This window comes from Schistocerca gregaria, chromosome 5, assembly GCF_023897955.1.
Source record: "Schistocerca gregaria isolate iqSchGreg1 chromosome 5, iqSchGreg1.2, whole genome shotgun sequence".
Taxonomy (NCBI): Eukaryota; Metazoa; Arthropoda; class Insecta; order Orthoptera; family Acrididae; genus Schistocerca; species Schistocerca gregaria.
This window is the reverse complement of record NC_064924.1, coordinates 255512904-255534712: the sequence shown is the minus strand read 5'-3', so window position 1 is coordinate 255534712 and position 21809 is coordinate 255512904. Positions and strand designations below refer to the sequence as shown.

Sequence of the window (21809 nt, the reverse complement as noted above, 5' to 3'; positions counted from 1 at the left end):
ACAATTTTGATGTTACAATTAAAATTTGCAAAATGTAGAGAAACTGATGTTACAGCTGAATAAGGTATAAAATACAATACCGAATGACATAATTTTTTGTAGTAATATCTGTAGTTTGCCATAAGAAAATCCATCTGAACTTCAATTACAATAATGTCTCTTGTATTATTTTAGTAACGTGATTAACGATAGTTTGGATTTGGTTACTAACATTCAATGGCAGTACAGAACTCATGCTTTATCTGATTACATACATAAAATGCACAAATAAGGCCTCAAATTCTGGAAATCGAAAAGATGTGTGATGTAAACAATTGGAGGGATGATTATAAATGTAATGACAAAGAATATTAATTACTGAGGAGGACATAAAAATAGGTAACAAATGAAAATACATTGCTTGGTAATAACGTTTAAGCTGTTTCTCAAGATAATGTTTTCTGTGTTAACTCATTAATCAAGTGCAGTTATGGTAATTAGAGATGTTAGTTATTTATGCCGGCATTTTCACAGCCTCTTAACATTTGTTGCTATATATTTATTATTCAATTTCTCAATTAGATATTTGGTTTAGCATTTGTACATGATTTTGTTAATAACAATAATCTATTGACAATTACAACAATATGCATCCTTCCAGAATATTCTATATGTTTCACAAAAATATTCCATGTTTTAGCAAATTAGATAGGTCAATACCTATAAAGATACACACACAAGGCCTTAGGAAGCACAGTATCGTTCGATAACTACCCGGATGCATATAAAAAAGAAAAGATGGTATCATATTAATCTTGGGGGAGGCTGTATTGTTATAATATAATTCCAAAATAAACCAAATGAATATATAATAGCCATTGGTGTGTACTGAACTTTATGTTAAGGTAAGCAGTTACAAGTAGAAAATATCATGTTCATGTGCATCTACAAGATGCGGCACGTAAAACCTGCTCGTTGTATGCAATGATAATGTTCCAATGCATTCTCTTGCTTCAATAGTAGTGGAAAGCAAGAACTGCCTTCCAAACAGTTGTGCATGAACTAACCATTCCCTCTAGTGTACCAACACTGCACCCTTAAAACTTGTCGAGACCAGTTCAGGAAAAGGCCTCACTGCATGAAGTGAGGTTAGTGTGAGTGTGTGATAATGCCGTATTGATTACCCAAGCATGTTGCCATTGTTGAAGAGTCCATTCACACTGGATGTTTTGTGAAAACAAAGAATTTCTTTCAGGAGAAATTTCCATCACACTCTGTGCCAGCAAAAAGTACCATACAGGAATTGATTGAAAAATGGCAGTGTACAGGATCAGTTCAAAATGCTCCCAGCAACAGACCACCATATGTCTGCACATCTGAATTAAAGAAGCAGGTGCAGGAGATAATGACAAGAAGACCTTGTAAGATGACAAGGAGACTGAGTCAACAGGTTCATGGGAGTGAGAGAAGTTGCAGGTGTGTTTTAATGGGACTGAAGTTAAAACTGTACCTGATAGTGTTGTGCAAGAACTAAAGGAGCCTGACCTGCAGAAGAGAGTGCAGTTCTGTTCATAGCCATTGAGAAATTTTGTCAGTGGTGTTTTGGATCCACTGAGGCTCATCATTAGAGATGAGGCATGGTTCCACCTGTCTGCGTACATAAATTCCCAAAACAACCAGTAGTGGTTGACAGAAAATTCACCAGGTACCCTTGCTTGACACAAAGATTAGTGTCTGGAGGGCCATTTCTGTCACATGTGTGGTGAGGTCCATATTCTTTGAGACGACTGTGAACATTGATGTGTAATTGGGAATACTGGACAAGTTTTATTCAAACTTGACAGAAGAGGACTTTACAGGCTGATTTTATGGGCCAGTTTTACATGCTGCACCCTGTGTCTTTCTAGTGAATTATTAGATCAACAGTTTGTGTAACTCGTGTTAAGAGCTCAGCTACTACAGGAGGTCCATTTCCACAGATAACTATGTCTATAGTTCACAAACTGAAGAGCAGTTTACAAGCTATGTATATAGTTCTTTATCCTTTTTAGGACTGAAAAGCTTCTTTCAATTGAGGTACTGGATCACTGGATGCAGAAATAAACACAATAATTTCATAGAGTTCTATACAATTTTACAGAATACTATTTGGATTCCATTTGACTTCCTATACCTCAACAAATCACCACTACTTTTACATTATATTTCCCCTGAAATGTATATTACCAGTAGCTGTCATCTTAAGTAGAAAAAATTTAAAAAATGGTCAATAATTGCCCGTTAGTGATTGTAATGCAAATTCAAGGAAATACTGTTTGCATTGATCAAAATTATATACATTTAAAAGTTCCAAAAATTACAGACAGTCCAAGTTACTGAATATAATTATCTTGTAACTACCCAATCACTTTGTCTAAAATTTCACTGTAAATTATTCTGAAGCTTGTTTCCAAATTGACTGCAGCATCATACCTAGGGCATTTAGTTACTTGTTCATCCATATGTTGGCCATGAATGACTCTTTCTTACATTGTTTCAAATCTGTCTTGTTTAGGTTTCTCAATATTTCTTTGAACTCATTAAAATTGTCAGTGTCATAAGTTTTGGTTACCAGTATATAAAATGATGCATAATGAATGGTGAAAATTTCTGGAAAAGTATTTAGAAGGACTACATAATACTTCATTATGTCGTGGTCAATCAATAACTACAGTGTTCACATCACCATTTTGAGCAATTGATTGCCATTTTCGTATGTGATTAATCCAACAACAACTTGCACTCTGAACATCGTAAAGTTGTGTGAAATATGTCCGTCAATCATATATAATGTTGACAGGTATAAAGGGATATTGTTTAATATGTGAATACATGATGTCATCACCTATGTGCCTAGTGTCACTCCCAAGTATTTTGGTGTGGGGCATTGTTCTAACTCCATTTCCTCCCATTCAATTTACAGAGTCCTTGATGCTTGTTTGTTTCTTGCATGCAAAGCACAGGTATGGGTTCTGGCAGGATTTAGCTTCAATAGATTTTTCTGAAAGTATGTTCCCAGTTCTGTTAAGGATTCAGACAGTTTTTTCTCAACATTTTTGTAATTTTCTGTCTTGGTTGTAATAGCATGATCATCGACATAAATGAAGCTCTCTGTCCCATTTGACAATGATCAAGGACACTTTCTTGAGGCAGACAATCTCTTTGTGTTCTACATCATCTTCTGCATCCTTGAAAATGTACAAAATGGCTGCAGTTCTAAAAAGAAGTTTTCTATAATGTAGGTAAAATTAAAGTCCAGCTATTTCACAAACTTCTATAAACAGTATTCTGTGGTTCATCTCTTAGGCTGTCCCATAATTTTCTGTTCTTCAAAACAGTTCTCAGCATGCTGTGAGAGATTCATAACTTACGATTTGTAGCTCTTTTGCTCTCTAAACCTGGTTTGTTATGGTATTAAATATCACTCAGTAATGCCCATTAATCTATGGAGTCTCATTCTTTAGAAAAGTTTATACATGCAGCAGAGCAATGAAATGGCTGTATAATTCTTAGGATAATCCTGATCCATACCCACTTTCAATGATTTGTGCTTTTGTCCAGATTTTTGGCAATTTGCCCACACTACCACACTCTTTTATTTGGTCAACTCAAATGTCACTGAAGCCTGTTGCACTTATTTATAACTTTGTTGAAATCATCTGTGTTAGATGGTTTTGACAGATCTTTTGTCTCTTGGTTGAGTTATCTGTTGGTCATCTTTTTCCCAGTTTTGCCATTCTGTAACAGTTGCTGCGTGACTTGATCGGCTTTAACATCTGTTTGTACTGTTGCTCCCATAGAGCATTGGTAAGTCATTTTTGGAGCAACAAGTTTTTTGTTGTTATTTCCCACATTAAATTAATCCTTTAGTTTTATTCATTGTGCATTCCTTGTCTTTGGTATACTAGAAATAATTGTTGAACTTTTGTGGTAGCTTTTCAGCTGAAGAGATCTTTTTATTAGAAATCGTAGTATTCCTGGATAGCTGCTTTGGGAGTAAGTCCTAGTATGTAATTTACTCTGACCCACAGGGAGTAGCAGTATGTGAACAGGATTAATGACTTTCATGAACACATCATCATACACTTTCAATACTGTGTTTATAGACTGAACTTCCTCAACTAGCATTTGAGTTTACTTTGGACCATTAGCTTTCATGAAGTTGTATCTGCAACATACTTAATATTTTTCGGAAAAATGGCTGCAAAACTTTGACACACAATCGAATGGACTATGTACTTGGCATTGGTGTACATACTAACATAATCACTGCAGTGCTGTGTGTTTACTCACGAAGAGCAAGTTCAGATCACAGCTGTGCTGTCATCACCCACTGGTAAAGGATTGGAGAAGTTCACTATCATTATACACTTTATACCATGTTAGCCCAGCTTTTGCATATGTATCATCTTGGGGATATGTCCACACTTGACTGTGGCTGTAGAAGTCACATATAATAATGGATGCTTTTTTATTACTGAGGTTTTATCGTGTGCTGAAGCCAAAATTTGTTCAGAATTTTGTATAGAAATGTTGTGATACAGGTACTCAGCTCTCTTGTGGTGATTTTAGTATCATTTCATTCTTAGTGCTTGTCTGAGCACACTTGAATGTCCAGCTTTATGAAAATTGCACATCCATACCATGCATATTGTTGTCCCAGTATCACTTTCATTCCTGGTATTTTGGGAGACTGGTGTTGGGTACTCCCTAGAGTTTCTGCAAAGCTGAGTACATCACATTTACTTGACTGATACCTTGTGCAGTAGCTGTTCCATGCTTGATGAAAGACTTCCTATATTTGCAGAAATGGTTGTTAGGCCTAATTCTGAAATAAGGACCTTTTGGGATTCTCATCTGGCATACTGAAAATGTCTTAATGTAGGGATACATTGCTAGCATACAATCTGAGCCACAAAAAAATAGTTAATTAGGCAATGGAAGGATGTGCATTTGGGGAAGGGGGGGGGGGGGGCGGGGAAGGTTGAACAGTAAGCAGGTTCAACGGGGCGTAGATTAAAACATTTATTTATAGATAAAGAAACTCATACAGAATAGACTAGTGTGAAGAGCTGAATTAAATCACACAAGTAGGCCACTGCCAACAACAACAACTATCTTAGAGAGATTACTGTCCATGCTAACAGTAGTCAATGGTCACCTACAGGAAAAGTAGTTATAAGATGATCATCAATTTCCTGACTAACATTTCTGTAATTAAAGAAAATATGTTAAGTACACAAGTATTACTGTGCTACAGTATCATCTTCTAGTGCAATTCACCAAACAGTAGAAACAGTTTCACAAACGATGGGTAGGACTATGGAAAACTTGCCATCTGAAAACCAATCCAAACTCTTTTTACAAAGGCTTTGATTGTCCTCACAACAAAAAGGTCTTTGTACTCCTGGAGTCTGAGTGATCTGTCCTTCATTTTTAACCTTTCCCAAGTGATCCCTCTCTCCCCTCCTAGGAAGGAACAAATAGTTTCAGAGGCTTAGGATAGTGCTGTATACTTTTACATGTGTGTGTAATTATGTTTTTATTATTAAATATTTTGCCTCCTGTTAAATTAAGCACTATCCAGCAACTCTGTCTCGTATTTCTAAAAGATATTGCAGTCATAGACAGGTATCTTCCAAAGCATTTGTTAAGTTTTAATAAATAACAATGACATTATATCATTGGCGAACAAAAAATGGCATTCCAAAAGGTTAAAACCTTCCATATTGAAAGTATTTTTTAACACTATGCTTCAGTATCCATATGTTCATGAAGTCGTAGTAAGTAACTTCCTTGGAGAAAACATACTTTACTCATTGAACAATTGAAACTCCAGGTAGGAATATCAACAATGTAGGATAAGATAGATTGCTACTACTGTAAAGAAGACATGTTAATCTGCAGATGGGCACAATTAAAAGACACTTACATATGGCTTTTGTCAACAGCCTTCAGCAGCGAAAGAGAAACTCACACCATTCATACATACAAGCAAGCACACCTCATGCATACGTGACCGCTACCTCCAGCATCTTGGGACAGAATGCAACAATCATGTGAGATGCAAACACCAATCTGGAGGGGGTAGGGATGGTAGTGTATGGATGGGGAGAGAGACAAATGCTATCTGGCAGGGTGTGCAGGAACTATTATCCCTTCCCCTTTCCTGCTCCCTCCCGATTGCTGCTCGCATCCCCCGTAATAGTTGCATTCTGGCCCAAGGTGCTGGAGGTGGCAGTCATGTATGCATGCTTGTGTGTGTGAATGGTGTGTGTTTCTCTTTTGCTGGTGAAGGCTGTGGCCAAAAGCTCTATGCAAGTGCCTTTTAATTGCACTTGTCTGCAGTTTAAAGTGTCTTCTTCATGGTAAGTAGCAATTTATCTTTTCCTACGTTGTTTGTTTATTCATTGTACGTAAGTGGAGATATTATGACTTCTGTGATATTTGAAAGTGCAGCACTGAGTGTGCAGAGAGCTGGAGCACTGAGTTGAAAACTTGCTGTAAATTTATCTGTCCTAGCTTCGTTATGAAATGAGAGAGTATTTTTATATATGTATGTTGTTTACATAGTAGTAAGTTAGCTTTACACACATTACATGTAAAACATTATATGAGTCATGTCCAGAAATTAAATATGTTCCATTGTACCGCCACTGCAGCACTACTGTCCCACTTCTGTACATTTGCATTCTTCTCTCTGATTCAAAGTCTTTCCATTGATGCCATTACAGCTGGATCGTGTTGTGTTTACATTTATTAGTGATTATTCAAAATGTTTAAGACAATCTCTGAGCCTGCCAACTGTGAATTGTGTTCTGTAATATAGTCTTTGAACACAAAGAATATTAAGCCAGTTGAAATTCACTGTCAACTTGTAGAGATTTATGGTGAATATTTAATGACTGATGGCAGGTGAGAATTTGGGTGAGACAGCTCAATTATAGATGAACGAATGTTCATGATGAAACATGGAGTGGGAGGCCTTTGTTGTCTTGATGGTTTGGTTGAGAGAGGGAATGAGAAAATTTGTGGAAATAGATGGTTCACAATACCAATGCTTTGTGATGAGTTTCTACAAATTTCAAAAATTGTTTTGCGTGAGATTGTCACCAACTGCTAAAATTTTCACAGACTGTGTTCCCGTTGGGTTCTGAAAATGCTTACAGATGTCCTTAAAATGAAGCCACTTGGCAGTGATTGGCATTTCTTACCTGATACAGTGATGAGGGAGATGAATTCTTAAACAGGATTGTGACTGATGATGAAACTAGGGTTTGTCATGTTACTCAAGAATCAAAACAGTGTGGAGGCACTCACAATCCCCCAAAAAACAAAAATTCAAAACAGTGTTGTCAGCACAAAAAAATCATGTGCACTTCGTCCTGGGACAGCAGGGCATTCTGTTTAGTGAGTTTCTTTCTAAAGGTGAAACCATCAGTGTGATATGACACTGTGAATAATGACAAAACAATTCCAAACAAAAGACATGAAATGCACAGTCATGGCACTGTGTTGCTTCATGACAATGCATGTCCCCCTTCTGCATATATCACTCAAAACCTTATTCAACAATTCAGTTGAGAGTAGTTCGATTGTCTACCATACAAACTCAATGTTGCATCTTCTGACTACCACTTGTTCTCGTACTTGAAGAGTGATTCTAGAGGAAGGTGCGTTGATAGTGATGATGGGTAAAAAATTGTATTCTGTAGTGGCTGTCTTCACTCACAGCACTTTTGTATGAAGAGGTTCCCCACTGTGACAAATGTCTGAACAATGGTGGCAGTTTTGTAGAAAAATGCTGTTTGAGTTTAGGGGTAACCAAATGGGCTGAGGCAGGAATGGGAAATTGGAAAGAGGAGGGAGGCATGCTATGGTAGTCCATACATTTGCAAAAGCCACTATGTCAGGTTGGTGAATTGGTTGCGCATCTGCCTAGTAAGCAGGAGAACTGAGTTCGAATCCTAGCCTTGGTACAAATTTTCATTCATCGCTTCAGTCTGCGTATATACATTATGCAGAAAAATAGTTTAAGAAATGCTCTTTCTTATGAAAATACATTTTGGTATGAAAAAATGTTTTTAAGAGTTTTTGCAAAATGATACTTACTTACGGAAATGCCTTGTGTGTTTTGAAGGTGTAGATTTTAGTATCCAATGGTGACTCCAATTCCTCACCTAGGCCAAGTATTGCTAGGAAGAAATACATGGGCTCCAGGTGACAGCTGCAGTTTGCACATGAGGGAGGTGCAGCCACTGCGGCGTGGCACTGTCCTCTGGCAAGTTTTATCGCTAAATGTTGCAGCTCGTCTGTTGCTACCCAAGCTCTCACTACTCACTGAAGCATTTAGTTATGACCCATTGAACAACAGAATTTTAACTTCAACTGATTTACATTTGTGATCTGGATTGCTTTCTTGATTGTTGTATATGCATAAGGTGACTTTGCTATGTCCTGAATTTGTTTTGGTTATTCATTCGCTTCGTGGTCTCCAATGTCATCTACCTACTTAACTGCCTATTTCATTCCACTGGTCTCTATGTTATCACCTGTGCGAGTTATCAAAAACTGCTCTACCTGCACGGAATACGATGTGAGATATAGATGTTTATGTTAACATCTCATCAGTCAGTAAAATGCTATCCCCTCATATGTGTCTCAGTGTAGCATCCTGTGCACAAATTGACTGCTCCAACATTATAGAGGAACAATAAACATACAATACAACACTTTTCCAAGAATAAGCACACTGACTGAGTGATGTGGCACAGTGGTGAAGGTACTTGACTCACATTCAGGTGGAATAGGGACCAAACCTCCATCTGACCATCCACATTTAGGTTTTATATGGTTTTCTTAAATGATAGAGGTGAAGGCTAGAATGATTCAAAGGGCATGGCTGATTTATTTCTCTATCCTACTGTCTATATAAGCTTTTGTTCCATCTGTAATGACCTAGTTACCAATGGAACATTGAATACTAATCTACTTTCATGCCTCCCTTCATGTACAGTGGTAATTTTACCTCTAGTGCAAACTCCTGTATGATATCCGCAGTACACCACCAGCCAAAAGCAAGATGGTTGCCATGCACCACTGCCTCCGACAGACATCTATGGTCTGAAGATGATCTTATAAGAGGATCAAAACCGGTCACCACATTAAAAAATTTATGGGATCAAGACTGCTTCCTGTTTATTTATAATAATTATGGATTGCTGTTTCCTATAATAAGAACTGTGTTCTTTAAAATGTTAGAATGAATAGTGTCCAGTAGAAATCAATTTTACTAAATGCCCTGGTCTCAGACCGCCAGCACAAGGCAGTGTAACATGTGGACAAAAAGAATGGAAAATCTGAGTTGGCTGACCATGTGATGTATATCTACACTCTCCAAACTGAAAAGGTGAGAGTAGAGATGCAAATAAATTATCTTGAGTCGTAGTACATTCCCATGAATGGACGAACACTGAAGAAGTAAGAAAAACTAGACAACAATTTCCAAAGTTTTCATTAGCCATTACTAACATGGACAAATATGCATATAAATATTTCAGTTTTGTTATGGTGATAGCGCGTGTGAATTAAAAATTGCCATTTTTTTCCACGTTTTATGAAGAGACTCCCACTTGATGTTTAAATGGCTGTTGAATTCAGTGACATTCTATAGGAGTGTGTGGCATGATGACTTTACCAGCTTTTGCTTCAGGTGACTCGCAACCAACTTCACAGGCTTGAAAGAAGGTTGGAAAAAACAAGACGTACCAGATACTGGAACTCTTCACTAAATTTTTAAAGTGATATTAGCAGTTTCCAAAAAAATAAAAATTATATGTGTCTTAAAACTACACTGATCTAGTTGGTGTTGTTTTCTAGAGAATATGTGTAATTTAATTTTTTCAGCATACTGCACAACAGGAATGAAGGAGTCAGTGGAAGGAACACTAACCCACAAGGGTGTTTTTTGATTTATTTCATGCTATATGTTTCGTTAACTCACTGAGTGACACACACATAGTGATAGATGTTTCAGTGCCAGACCAGGCCATGTCATCAGGTGCAAGGCTCTGCTGTAGCTGCCAGCAGCCTATGGGCAGCCAATGTGCTAAATTCAAAGACAAGAACATAAATAGAAGAAGACAAGGCCATTTGTATAACAAACAGCACTTTCTAGTGGTACATACATAACTACTTGTTACCAGCACATGGTAAATTCATGAAAAACATAAGACAGCATTATTAGACTAAGCTTTACCAAATTAACAGTTAAATTAAAGACAGATAAACAGAACTTCTCAATGACTAATACCACACTTGACTGAGGCTGGATCTGGCATTTACAAATATTGGTTTCTTCTATTTTTCAGAAAACAGCTGACAGTACAGTTTATGTCAACAGTATGATGGTGGGGATTGCACAGGGAACGGCATTTTTATTTGCAGCTTGCTCCATCAGTATTGTTGGAAAAAAGACGATTATGGGCAAGTATCTCATTTATTTTCATACATAGTGCAACAGTCAGCTACTACTTTCTTCTTAAATATTACATGAATTTTCCATTGGTCTCTGAAATTTATTACTCTTAAAAACTGAAAAGTCCCAGGCATCTTATGCCATATACAAAATACATGCCTTTTTACATTACTTAATAAATTTTTAACTTCTGGATAATAAATGGCAAGGCATTTTTCTTGTTATGGACTGATTTTAAGGGACTGATACATTAGAAGATGCCAAATCTTTACTCGTTCCCTGTAATAACAGTTAACTTCATTTCACAATTTCTAGGTAATTGTCTTGTTTTCTCTTGATGTTGTGGTCCTGCTATGCAGTGCCACATTTAACCATAGAGTTCTTTTCTGATTGCTGCCCACCAGCTCGACTACAGTCCAGTCACAGGCATCTCATACCCAATAAAATGCAGCGCCACGTTTTAAAGCAGCTGTGTTATATATCAGCAATGCTGCAATTGCTGTACAGCATTCTGTGTGGACATGGCAAGTAACCAACTGTCCACTTGCATGAATGGCCTCTGCTAAGCTGTGACAAACTGCACACTTGACCACCCAGGTACCAAACACGCTGCACTAGACAGTAGTAATGACTTCAACAGCATTTGGATACTCCCTTCCAGCACAAGTTTCTCTGAACTATGCAGATGGAAATTACCTCACTCAGTCTCTCTTATCTAAACCTCCATTAACTTATTTCCCACTGCCCCACCTTACTTTTTCACTTCTCTCTTCCCTGTCCGAATGTGTAGTGCCATCTTTCTTTCACCACTCTTCCTCCCACCACGAATGTGGTCTCTCTCTCTCTCTCTCTCTCTCTCTCTCTCTCTCTCTCTCTCCACTTGTGTGCTATACCCTTAAAATCCTTTCGTCCATCCTGCTGTGCAATCTGGTGAGAAACCTGCCTCATAATACCCTGCTATTCCCCCTTCACCTTTTGCGGCCTTCCCTAACCACTCCTCGTCTCCACCTACCTAGTTGACTGCTTTCAATGGCTCATATTCAATAATCAGTCTCACCACTACTGTGGGCATGTACATTTGGTGTCTGGCTGATTGAGTGTGTACGAGTGTATTCTTACTCGTGGAAAGCAAGTGCTCGAAAGCTGGCATTCACTATTTTCTATTAATTGTTTCTGTGTGCTGCACACTATTCCTCCATACATAAATGGTTGACCTTTGCTTCCACACCTGCTTGACCTGTTCATGTAGTTCTGTAAGAGTTGTTGGTTGACAAGTTGCACTTGTCACTTCTTATCTGATAATACCCCACATAGGCTTGACTGGAGACAAGTTGAGAGATCATACTGGCCAGGGAAGTTGTTGCATGTCTTGCAGGGTACATTTAGTTTCATGGGCAGTGTGTGGATGAGCATTATCTTGTTGGAACAACATGTCACCTTCCTGTTGTAACAATGGCAAAAGAATGGGTTTAACAACATTATGCATGTATTGAGTGCTTGTTAGTATCCCCTTCAGAAACAGCAAAAGTGAATGAGAGTTATAGCTTATCACGCTCCAGACTATAAAGCCTGGGTGGAGCCAGTGTGTCTTGGGACATATCATTTCTAAAAGACATACACTGCAAGTCTATATTGTAAGTGCACATGACCATCACTTGCCTGCAGGCAGAATCTGCTTTCATTGTTCAAGAGCATATTGTGCCATTCCATCTTTCTGATCCTCTCAGGGCTTCAGTTGAGCAGTGCACTCTGATGCTGTGGTATGAGTGGAAGACAGGCTAGAGATGCACATGCTCGTAGCCCCACTACCAACAACTGGTTCACAACGGTTCGTGTTGGCATGTCTGTGTTTGCAAGCCTTCTTAAATGTGCACTGGAAGCTGTACAATCTGCCACTTCTACCCATACAATATGATGATCCTGGCAGGCATCTGTGCTGCATGGGCGTGAGTATGTTAACTTGACCACTGATACCAGCATCATTGCACAACTGATACAGAATATCCAGTTCGTATGGCAGTTCTCTGTAAGGACCATCCCACCTTTCAGAAGGCCACAATTTGATCCATTTCAGAGTCCACAGTTGGGTGCAGAAAGCACAAGTGCACCTCCATGGCATGGTTGCCTGCTTGCTTTATGCACTCTGGTAGCTATGCCACTATGCTATCTGTTGGTGGACAACATTGAAACCTTATTGGTACATCTACTATCCCCCAGGCAGCCATCACTAGATCAAAATGGACATCATCTTTCTAGGTGTACTGTTTTCTTTCCTTTTTTCTGCAGTGTATTTTTCTATCCAGGAATTTCCATTGTTATTATACTTTATGTCTCTTTGTTATATCTATAATTGCATTAAAGAGTGTTATATGGGTTTATACTTAAAAATATTCTGTAATTATTGTTGTAGTGGTACATGTTGCTATAAAGCATTTCAACATGTCTCACTTTCCTTTTTATAGACTGATGAAATATGTGCTGGTAAAAAACATGACTTTAATTGGTAGCAGCAAAAAGCACATCTACTGTGCCCAGATTTATTGGAATTTACATGCAGATATGAGAAAGAAATATGCGAGCACAGTGTAGAAAGAGACGACGGTTGTGTAATTTGGACTAGCTAGTGATGGGTCATGTGCACATTGCAATCATGTTGTGGGGTTACAAAGAAGAAGAGGGCCTGATTACAATGATCAAATACTAAACAAAAATGAGTGATGCTATGTAGACTCTGTGCTGTGCTATCTTGAGTTGGGTATGAACTTATGGTTTTGGTCAAGCATTGCGCACCATGTATGTACATGTTGTCTGAAAAGCTATGTTAATTATCAGTTGTTATGAGTTGAGAACTTGTTTGAATATAAAATAATTATGGCAACTGTCTTTCATGATTTTGTAGTGAGTTTTTTAAATGATCTATAGGGATTGGGGGCAGGATTGTAGTAGGGATGGACAAGGATATTCTGTAGATTGGGATGGCCATGGAACACTCCTTCAGGTGATGTAGGTAGGGTATCCCTCATCTCAGGGTACAACAAGAGGTATTCAAAGCCCTGGTAAACAACCCATGGGGTACAAGATTGGAACAGGAATGGACAAGGATACTGTGTAGGTTGGGTGTGTGGCAGAACACTGCTTTGGGTGAATGTGTGTAGGATATCCCTCATCTAAGGGTATGATGGGAGGTAGTCGACGCCCTGGTGTAGGATGTGATTTAGCTTTTCAAGGCCAATGTGGCACTAGGTAATTGGAAGACTGTTCGTCGGCAACTGTTGTACAGGTCTATGGGTGTCAGAGGAGGAGATGGGATGGGAGGCATGTTCATGGATCAGCTGGATAGAATATTGTCCATCAATGAAGGCTCTGGTAAGGTTATTGGTATATTTCAACAACTGCTGCTTTCCACTGCAGATGCAGCTTCCACAAGTGGCGAGGCTACAAGGAAGACTTTTTGACAGGGAACAGGTGACAGCTGAGTGGCAGTACTGTTGATGGTTGGTGTGCTTGACACAAACTGATGTATTTATGGGGTTATCTGAGAGAGGATCAGAGGTTATCCCTGTCAAGAATTCAGATCAGTGATCATCAGACTGCAGCCCGTGCACCACATGTGGTCTGAATCAAATTTTCGTGTGGCCTGCAGTTGTCAGATGTATTTTGTACCAATAGGCATCTAGTAATTAAGAGCCAAATCCAAGAACATGAATAATCATCAAGAACTTCTTTAGAGTATATTTTTCTGGTTAGGTACAAGCAAAAATATTTATAGAGGCAGTAATGTTTCAAGACATGATTAATTTTAGTTGACATTGGTTAACTCACCCATGAGCTAAGTTGGCCGCCTAAATCAGGGGCAGACAGGTAATTAGCATGGCCACTGCAATATTAGACGATGCGAGAGGGGGAATGTTTTATTGTTTTTCTATCAGTTCTGACAATGTATAAGCATGCGAGACTCATACTGGTCAACCGCCACGTTATAAGTTTTGACACAGAAGTGACATGGGTTCATGAATATCCAATACAGAGATGGTCATTTTCAAATGGGTACATATTTGTAGCAAGGAACATTAAATTAATAAAGGCTGTTGTGATACACCATGGTGAGTGAAAAGAAACTAGTATTTAAATCATTTATCAACTTTTGTCATGATGTCTCATATTCAGTAGTGCATTCAAATATAAATACAAATACTGTTAACTATAGCTAGGCTATTTGGAGCATATTACATACTAATTTACGTAGGGTATCATTAAATAAGAGTTAATCATTCGAAGGGAGTCTACATTCTGTATCCCAAAAGTACCAGGATCAAGCTATATTAGTCAGAGGCGACTTCAACCTACCTAGTATAGACCCACCATGGTTTAACAGCGCAATGTGGAGAATGCTCAGGAAGAAAAGGCAGTTGCACTTGCACTACAAGAAATATCGGGAGAATGAGGACAGGCAAAAGTTTGTAGAGATTCATGCTGCTGTAAAAAGTGCGATGCGCGAAGCATTCAACCACTACCACTGTCATAACTTAGCAAAAGATCTTGCTGAAAACCCAAGGAAATTCTGGTCTTACGTAAAATCGGTAAGCGGGTCGAAGGCTTTCATCCAGTCACTCATTGATCAGTCTGGCCTGACAACGGCAGACAGCAAAACAAAAGCTGAAATTTTAAATTTAGCATCCGAGAAATCTTTCATGCAGGAGGATCGTACAAACATACCGCCGTTTGAGTCTTGTACAGATTCCCATATGGAGGACATAGTGTAGACATCCCTGGGGTTGTGAAACAGCTGAATGGGTTGAAAATAAATAAATCGCCAGATCTTGATGGTATTCCAATTTGGTTTTACAGAGAGTACTTTACTGCATTGGCTCCTTACTTAGCTTGCATTTATCGTGAATCTCTTGCTCAACGTAAAGTCCTGAGCGACTGGAAAAAAGCACAGGTGACGCCTGTATATGAGAAGGGTAGAAGGACGGATCCTCAAAATTACAGACCAATATCCCTAACATCGGTTTGTTGCAGGATTCTCGAACATATGTGAGTGGCTCGAACGTATGTGAGTGGCTCAAAGACTTCTTAAGTAATAGAACCCAGTAGGTTGTCCTCGATTGTGAGTGTTCATCAGAAGTGAGGGTATCATCTGGAGTGCCCCAGGGAAGTGTGGTAGGTCCGCTGTTGTTTTCTATCTACATAAATGATCTTTTGGATAGGGTGGATAGCAATATGCGGCTGTTTGCTGATGATGCTGTGGTGTACGGGAAGGTGTTATCATTGAGTGACTGTAGGAAGATACAAGATGACTTGGACAGGATTTGTGATTGGTGTAAAGAATGGCAGCTAACTCTAAATATAGATAAATGTAAATTAATGCAGATGAATAGGAAAAAGAATCCTTTAATGTTTGAATACTCCATTAGCAGCATAGCGCTTAACACAGTCATGTCAATTAAATATTTGGGCGTAACATTGCAGAGCGATATGAAGTGGGACAAGCATGGCAGTTGTGGGGAAGGTGGATAGTAGTCTTCGGTTTGTTGGTAGAATTTTGGGAAGATGTGGTTCATCTGTGAAGGAGACTGCTTATAAAACACTAATATGACCTATTCTTGAGTACTGCTTGAGTGTTTGGGATCCCTATCAGGTTGGATTGAGGGAGGACATAGAAGAAATTCAGAAGCAGGCTGCTAGATTGGTTACTGGTAGGTTTGATCATCAAGTGAGTGTTACGGAAAGGCTTCAGGAACTCGGGTGGGAGCCTCTAGAGGAAAGGAGGCATTCTATTCGTGAATCGCTACTGAGGAAATTTAGAGAACCAGCATTTGAGGCTGACTGCAGTACAATTTTACTGCTGCCAACTTACATTTCACGGAAAGACCACAAAGATTAGATAAGAGAGATAGGGCTCATACAGAGGCATATAGGCAGTCATTTTCCCCGTTTGGGAGTGGAACAGAGAGAGAAGATGCTAGTTGTGGTACGAGGTACCCTCCGCCACACACCATACGGTGGATTGCGCAGTATGTATGTAGCTGTAGATGTAGATGTAGGTGTAGTTGATCAATAAGTTTTCAGATCAGCCAATCAGACAAAATCATCATGAGAATTTAAAGAATCATCCCACTGATGCACCAGGTTGAAGATGGGTAGAACACCATGTTCTTTCACATGAAGAAGTCTGTAACTGTATGCAGCACATCCTCACCTGACAGAAATTGTTGACTCTTTAATGTGTTTCTTAAAGGACCAAAGGCATGATAATTGCATGGGGAGAGATCAGGGTTACAGCGATGGTGCTGGAGTGTCTCCCACTTGAGTTGTCGCAGCTTCTGCATTGCTTCCAGATCAACCATCACCTTGTGTGAAATTGCAACCACCACAAACTTGGTGCACCATTCCACAATAGTGAATAGAATATAGAAAAGAATTTTTTGTTTTTTAGAATAGAATATTTTTATTCTTCTTTCAGTATTTTCCATACAATTGGCTTCGTCAAAGTTTACAATGAAGTACAGTTAAGCACAATAAACACTTACATACACAGAATTATTTAGCTTATTTAAGAATTGAAAGCGTTTCTTTATCACTTATTAAAAGCTTATATTATAATGAGTACTTCCTAGGAATTCTTCAATTGTATAGATCTCACTGCATTTTAACCAATTCTGCAATACACTCTTGAATTTATTAAATGTGGCTGTACGAGCTGAGTATGGTAACTTATTAAAAAAATTTATGCCCAAATGTTTATAGTTATTATGGACAGCAGCTAGCCTCGAGAAAGGGAAATCCAACAAGCGACTATTTCTGGTATTGTGTGTGGGTACATCACATCTTGTGCTGAATTTGTCCAGATTTTCTTCAGCATACATTAAACAGTTATATCTGTACATGCTAGGTACTGTCATTACCCTGAGATATTTAAAGTGGTTTCTGCAGGAATCTCTGGGTGCTAATCCTAGTATACTTCTGATGGCCTTCTTTTGCCATCTTAAAATACATTTTTCCCTTGAGGGATTACCCCAGAGCAAAATTCGATACTCCAGATGGAAATTGAAGAAAGCAATTTGTACAGTAAAAAAAGTACGTGGGCTAGTTTGCTGCACAGGTGATTAGTGTGTTCTCCCCAGGAGAGTTTTTGGTCTATGTGCAATCCAAGTAGTTTCACTGCTTTATTTTTACTTTTTGTAGCTTACAGATTAAAAATTATTTCTTCTGTTTCTGTATTGTTTATGCACAGTTGATTGGCCTGACACCAGTGACTAGTCATTTGCATTATTTCTCTGTTGTTATCCAGCACAGTTTATAAATTGTCACCTGAGGTTATTAGTCACCTGAGGTTATTAGTGTTATATCATGAGTGTACAGTATATTTTTACATGGTATATAATTCGAGAAATCGTTAATATAGACAATGAACAGGAAAGGCCCAAGAACTGAGCCTTGGGGTATTCCTCTTTTTATAGGGAGTATTGCTGATCTCTCTTTATTTGCATATACAAGCTGTAACCTATTGCTTAAAGAAGATTTGAATAAGGTGAGTGGTCTATCTTCAATGCCATAGTATTCTAACTTTTTAATGGTTATGTGAGGAGACACTGAATTAAATGCTTTGCTTAAATCAATAAGTGTTCCAGATATATGCAGCCTCTTTTCATCAATTACTTTTACAGTTGATAGGTGAGACCTGAATCCGATGTTTACTAGTGCTCATGCTTTGGCAGCCAAGAAAAGCATAATAATATGATGGTTCTGTTTGGACGTATTTGGTAATAATGATCCTGTAGTTCACATTTCCACATTTACTCATTTACTGCATACACATTTGAAAGATACAAATGTTGCACAAATCCATTGCCTAGGAGTCGGTTCTTATACACCTGCATCAGAGTAATGCTATGTTGTGTATATGCTGCAGCAATGTCCTCAAATGGAAACTTTTTGATCACCCATAATAGTACCAGTACATATGCGAGCTGAAGTGCTGCCTCACACTATCAGTATTGGCTCTTCAGGAAATAAGTTTTAACAACTACTGGTCCAGATCATGAAAACTCATCAATGAATCTGAACAAGATAAGGGGTTTTAGGTGTTGACTGGAGAGGAATGATTCCTCCAGATGGCATACAAATACATTGGAATAGGAATATGCAAACTTTTTATAGATCCAGCCTTCAAAAGTAAAATTATTTTGGGTCAGAATGCAGTTGGCTAGAAGTATTAGGAAAGAGGTGGTGGGTTTGGCATCATGAGGACATTGCAACAGGTAGTATTCATGAAGGCAAGGCCAAGGGCAGGGGGAACGTTGGTGTATAAGTATGTTGCATCTACAGTGCCCAACAAGGAGTCTGGTAATAATGGAACTGGAGCTGTGGAAAGATAGTGAATGAAATGAGCAGTGTCTTGAATGTATGTAGGATGGGAGGTTATGGGCAATGGTTTGTGGGTATTGGTCAACAAAGACAGAAGTATCTGCAATGATAGCACTGCACCAAACCACAATGGGATAACGAGAGGGGAGACCTATAAGGTTGGGTTTGTGGAATTTTTGGAGTACGTAAAACGTAAGAGAGCAGAGTGTTGCTGATGTATCGGGTGATGGATTCAGGTGGCAGGTTTCGGGATGGACCTAAGGCTATGAGGAGCTGTTGAAGATCTTGTTGGACTTCTGAGATCAGACCTTGGTCATAAAGTTTGTATGCAGACATAACAGAAATTGTCAGAGACCCTCATCCACATCATCACTATGATTCATGACCACTGTGGTGGGTCCTCTGTCTATGGGAAGGATGATATGGTCTGAATTGCTTTTCAGGTTACAGATAGCTGTGTATTCCATAGATGTGATGTTTGACTCACTGAGGAGGGATTCAGGAAAGGAAGGTTAGGTGAGCTTAGAAGTGAGGAATTCCTGAAAGATAACTAGGAGATGACTTAGTAAAAGGGGAGGAGGATCATGGCTGGAGGGAGGTTGGACCTGTTTTAAACAAGGTTCTATAAGTAGGTTTGTTGGCTGTTGTCACTGGGATGCTTGGCGAGGAAATTTAACCCACTTAAAATAATGGTTAAAGGGGAGAAGGTTCTTTACAAGTCCAGCATGTTGAAATTTAGGATTTGGGCTAAAGCTGAGACCTTTAGAAAGTACTGAGACTTCTGCAAGGATCAGAGTTTTGGCAGAAAGATTGACAAGAATGTTACAGGAGCAGTCTGTTTCACAGAGCAGGCTGTTCCACAGAGGATGGAGGGAGTCAGTTTGTGGTGATGTGGAAGGTGAGGAAGTCAGCAAGGCCTGGTCGGGAGGCTACAAGCAGTTGATGAAAGGGGGGTGATGTGGGGGGTGGATCAGAGTGGTAGGCTGTTTCTCAGTTACAAATAATCCCATGTGGGCACAGGACAGGCCAGCTCAGACGGCTTCCTCAGATGGTGTTGGGAATGCTGTTCCAACATCTGAATTGCAGTAACACAAGTAAGGAAGTTGTGGCCACAGAGTAGAAGGATTTTGTAAAAGTAGTAGAAGCTGTGAAGTATGTGATCAAGACAAGTAACCTACTGTCCACTTGCATAAATGGTCGCCACCAAATTGTGGCTAACAGGAAACTTGACCATCCAGTTGCTGAACATGCTGCACACCACAACACTTCTGACTTCAACAGCTGCTTCACTACAAGGATCACCTGGATACTCCCTTCCAGCAGAAATTTCTCTGGACAATGCAGGTGGGAACTCTCTCTGCAGCATATCCTGTGCTCTTACAATACACCTGGACTAAACCTCTTCTAACTTATTTCCCACTGCCTCACATTACCTTTTCACTTCTCTCTTCTGTCCACAACCCTCCTTCCCCATCCAGGTTGTGTACTGCCTTCTCCCACCATTTTTGCCCCCCTACCCCGTGCCTTATGTGTGCTCTCTCTCTCTCTCTCTCCCTCTCTCCCTCTCTCCCTCTCTCTCTCTCTCTCTCTCTCTCTCTCTCTCTACCCTCTGAATTACATGTTCTGAATCCACTGAGTTATCTGGTGATTTTTATTCAGTTTAGTAATGACTATTATCATACAGATTCTGCCCGCTTAGCTGGGTGGTAACGTGGTTGCCTCTCATGCACTGAGCCCCAGTTCAATTCCTGACCGAGTTGGAGATTTTCTCCACTCATGGACTGGGTGTTGTGTTATCATCATCATCATCATCATCATCACTTCATAATACTTGCAGTTGTCAGCCAAACCCATATGGGACCTTCCAGCCAATAATGCCACATGATCATTTCTTCTTCTTCTCACCATGGTTTGTATACTTCATTTTTTATAAACAATTAAGAGATATTATCATTTGGACAAAAAGTAGATTGTTCACACTCCTGATTAAGGTATTAACCAAATTAAAATGTACATGTGAATGACTAGCAAGTTAATTTTCTTCCAAAGACATCAGGCTTTCCCAGCAAATATGTCACATACCCGGGTGTCAGGCATGACATTGGTTGATGTTTTGTTTTGTAAATCCCATAATATTTCTCCGAGGCAACTGTTTCACATTGTCAAGTGGTGAATGCCAGTTATTGACCACAAGTTGCAACAGCTGCTGTCTGCACTGTGATCATCTCTTATAAAGGCCTTGTTTGGATGTCACCCATGTGTGATTGAGTTGCTTGCAGATGGTTGATGGTAGCATGTTCACAGCACCCCAAATTGGAAGCCAAGCTGTGGTCTTTTGTGCTGCTGCCAGTTGTCTCTGTGGCCAGAAACTAAAACAAAACTGGATCTTCTGCTATGTTGCAATGTACATGTCATCAGAAATTCTTGATTTTCTTCATATTTAATTCCTGAAATCACTGGGTACTAGTCTGTACTTAACTGAAATCCTTAGTTCCTGTTTAATACGTCATCCACCATGCATATATGTATTGTCGCCTTTATCACATTGTTTCACAAAGATGAAACTTATATGTTTGACAACAGTGTTTATCACATCGGTACTGCAATGTATGGCATGTCTAGCCAATATATGTAATTCCACACTCATGGGGAATCTCACATAGAGATTATTTCCTCAGGCTGAGATAATCTTTGTGTTTTTCTGGGGGATGAAAGACCTACCTAATTTTGTGTCTATTGGGGACTATGTGGTATTGGAGGAAATGCCACCAAAGTCTGGCAAGAAAACTGTGATAGCGGTTGCCTCCATTTCTTATTTTGTTCTGTTTGCTAGATACATTTTTGTTTTCAGGAGCAATGTTTTTGTCTTTCTAAATATCCATTCTGTCAGAAAACCGTGCCATGTGTTGGAGCTCACCAGACAAGTTATCAGCATTTGACATGA

At 39.1% G+C, this 21809-nt stretch overlaps 1 protein-coding gene across 1 annotated transcript in view; it reads left to right on the top strand.

The window, feature by feature from the left end:
- LOC126273309 (synaptic vesicle glycoprotein 2B-like) overlaps positions 1 to 21809 on the top strand; it is a 124550-nt gene that overhangs the window by 68183 nt on the left and 34558 nt on the right. The window contains exon 9 of the mRNA XM_049976852.1: positions 10389 to 10503. Coding sequence (XP_049832809.1) covers positions 10389 to 10503 — 115 coding nt within the window. The remainder of the gene's footprint in view (positions 1 to 10388; positions 10504 to 21809) is intronic.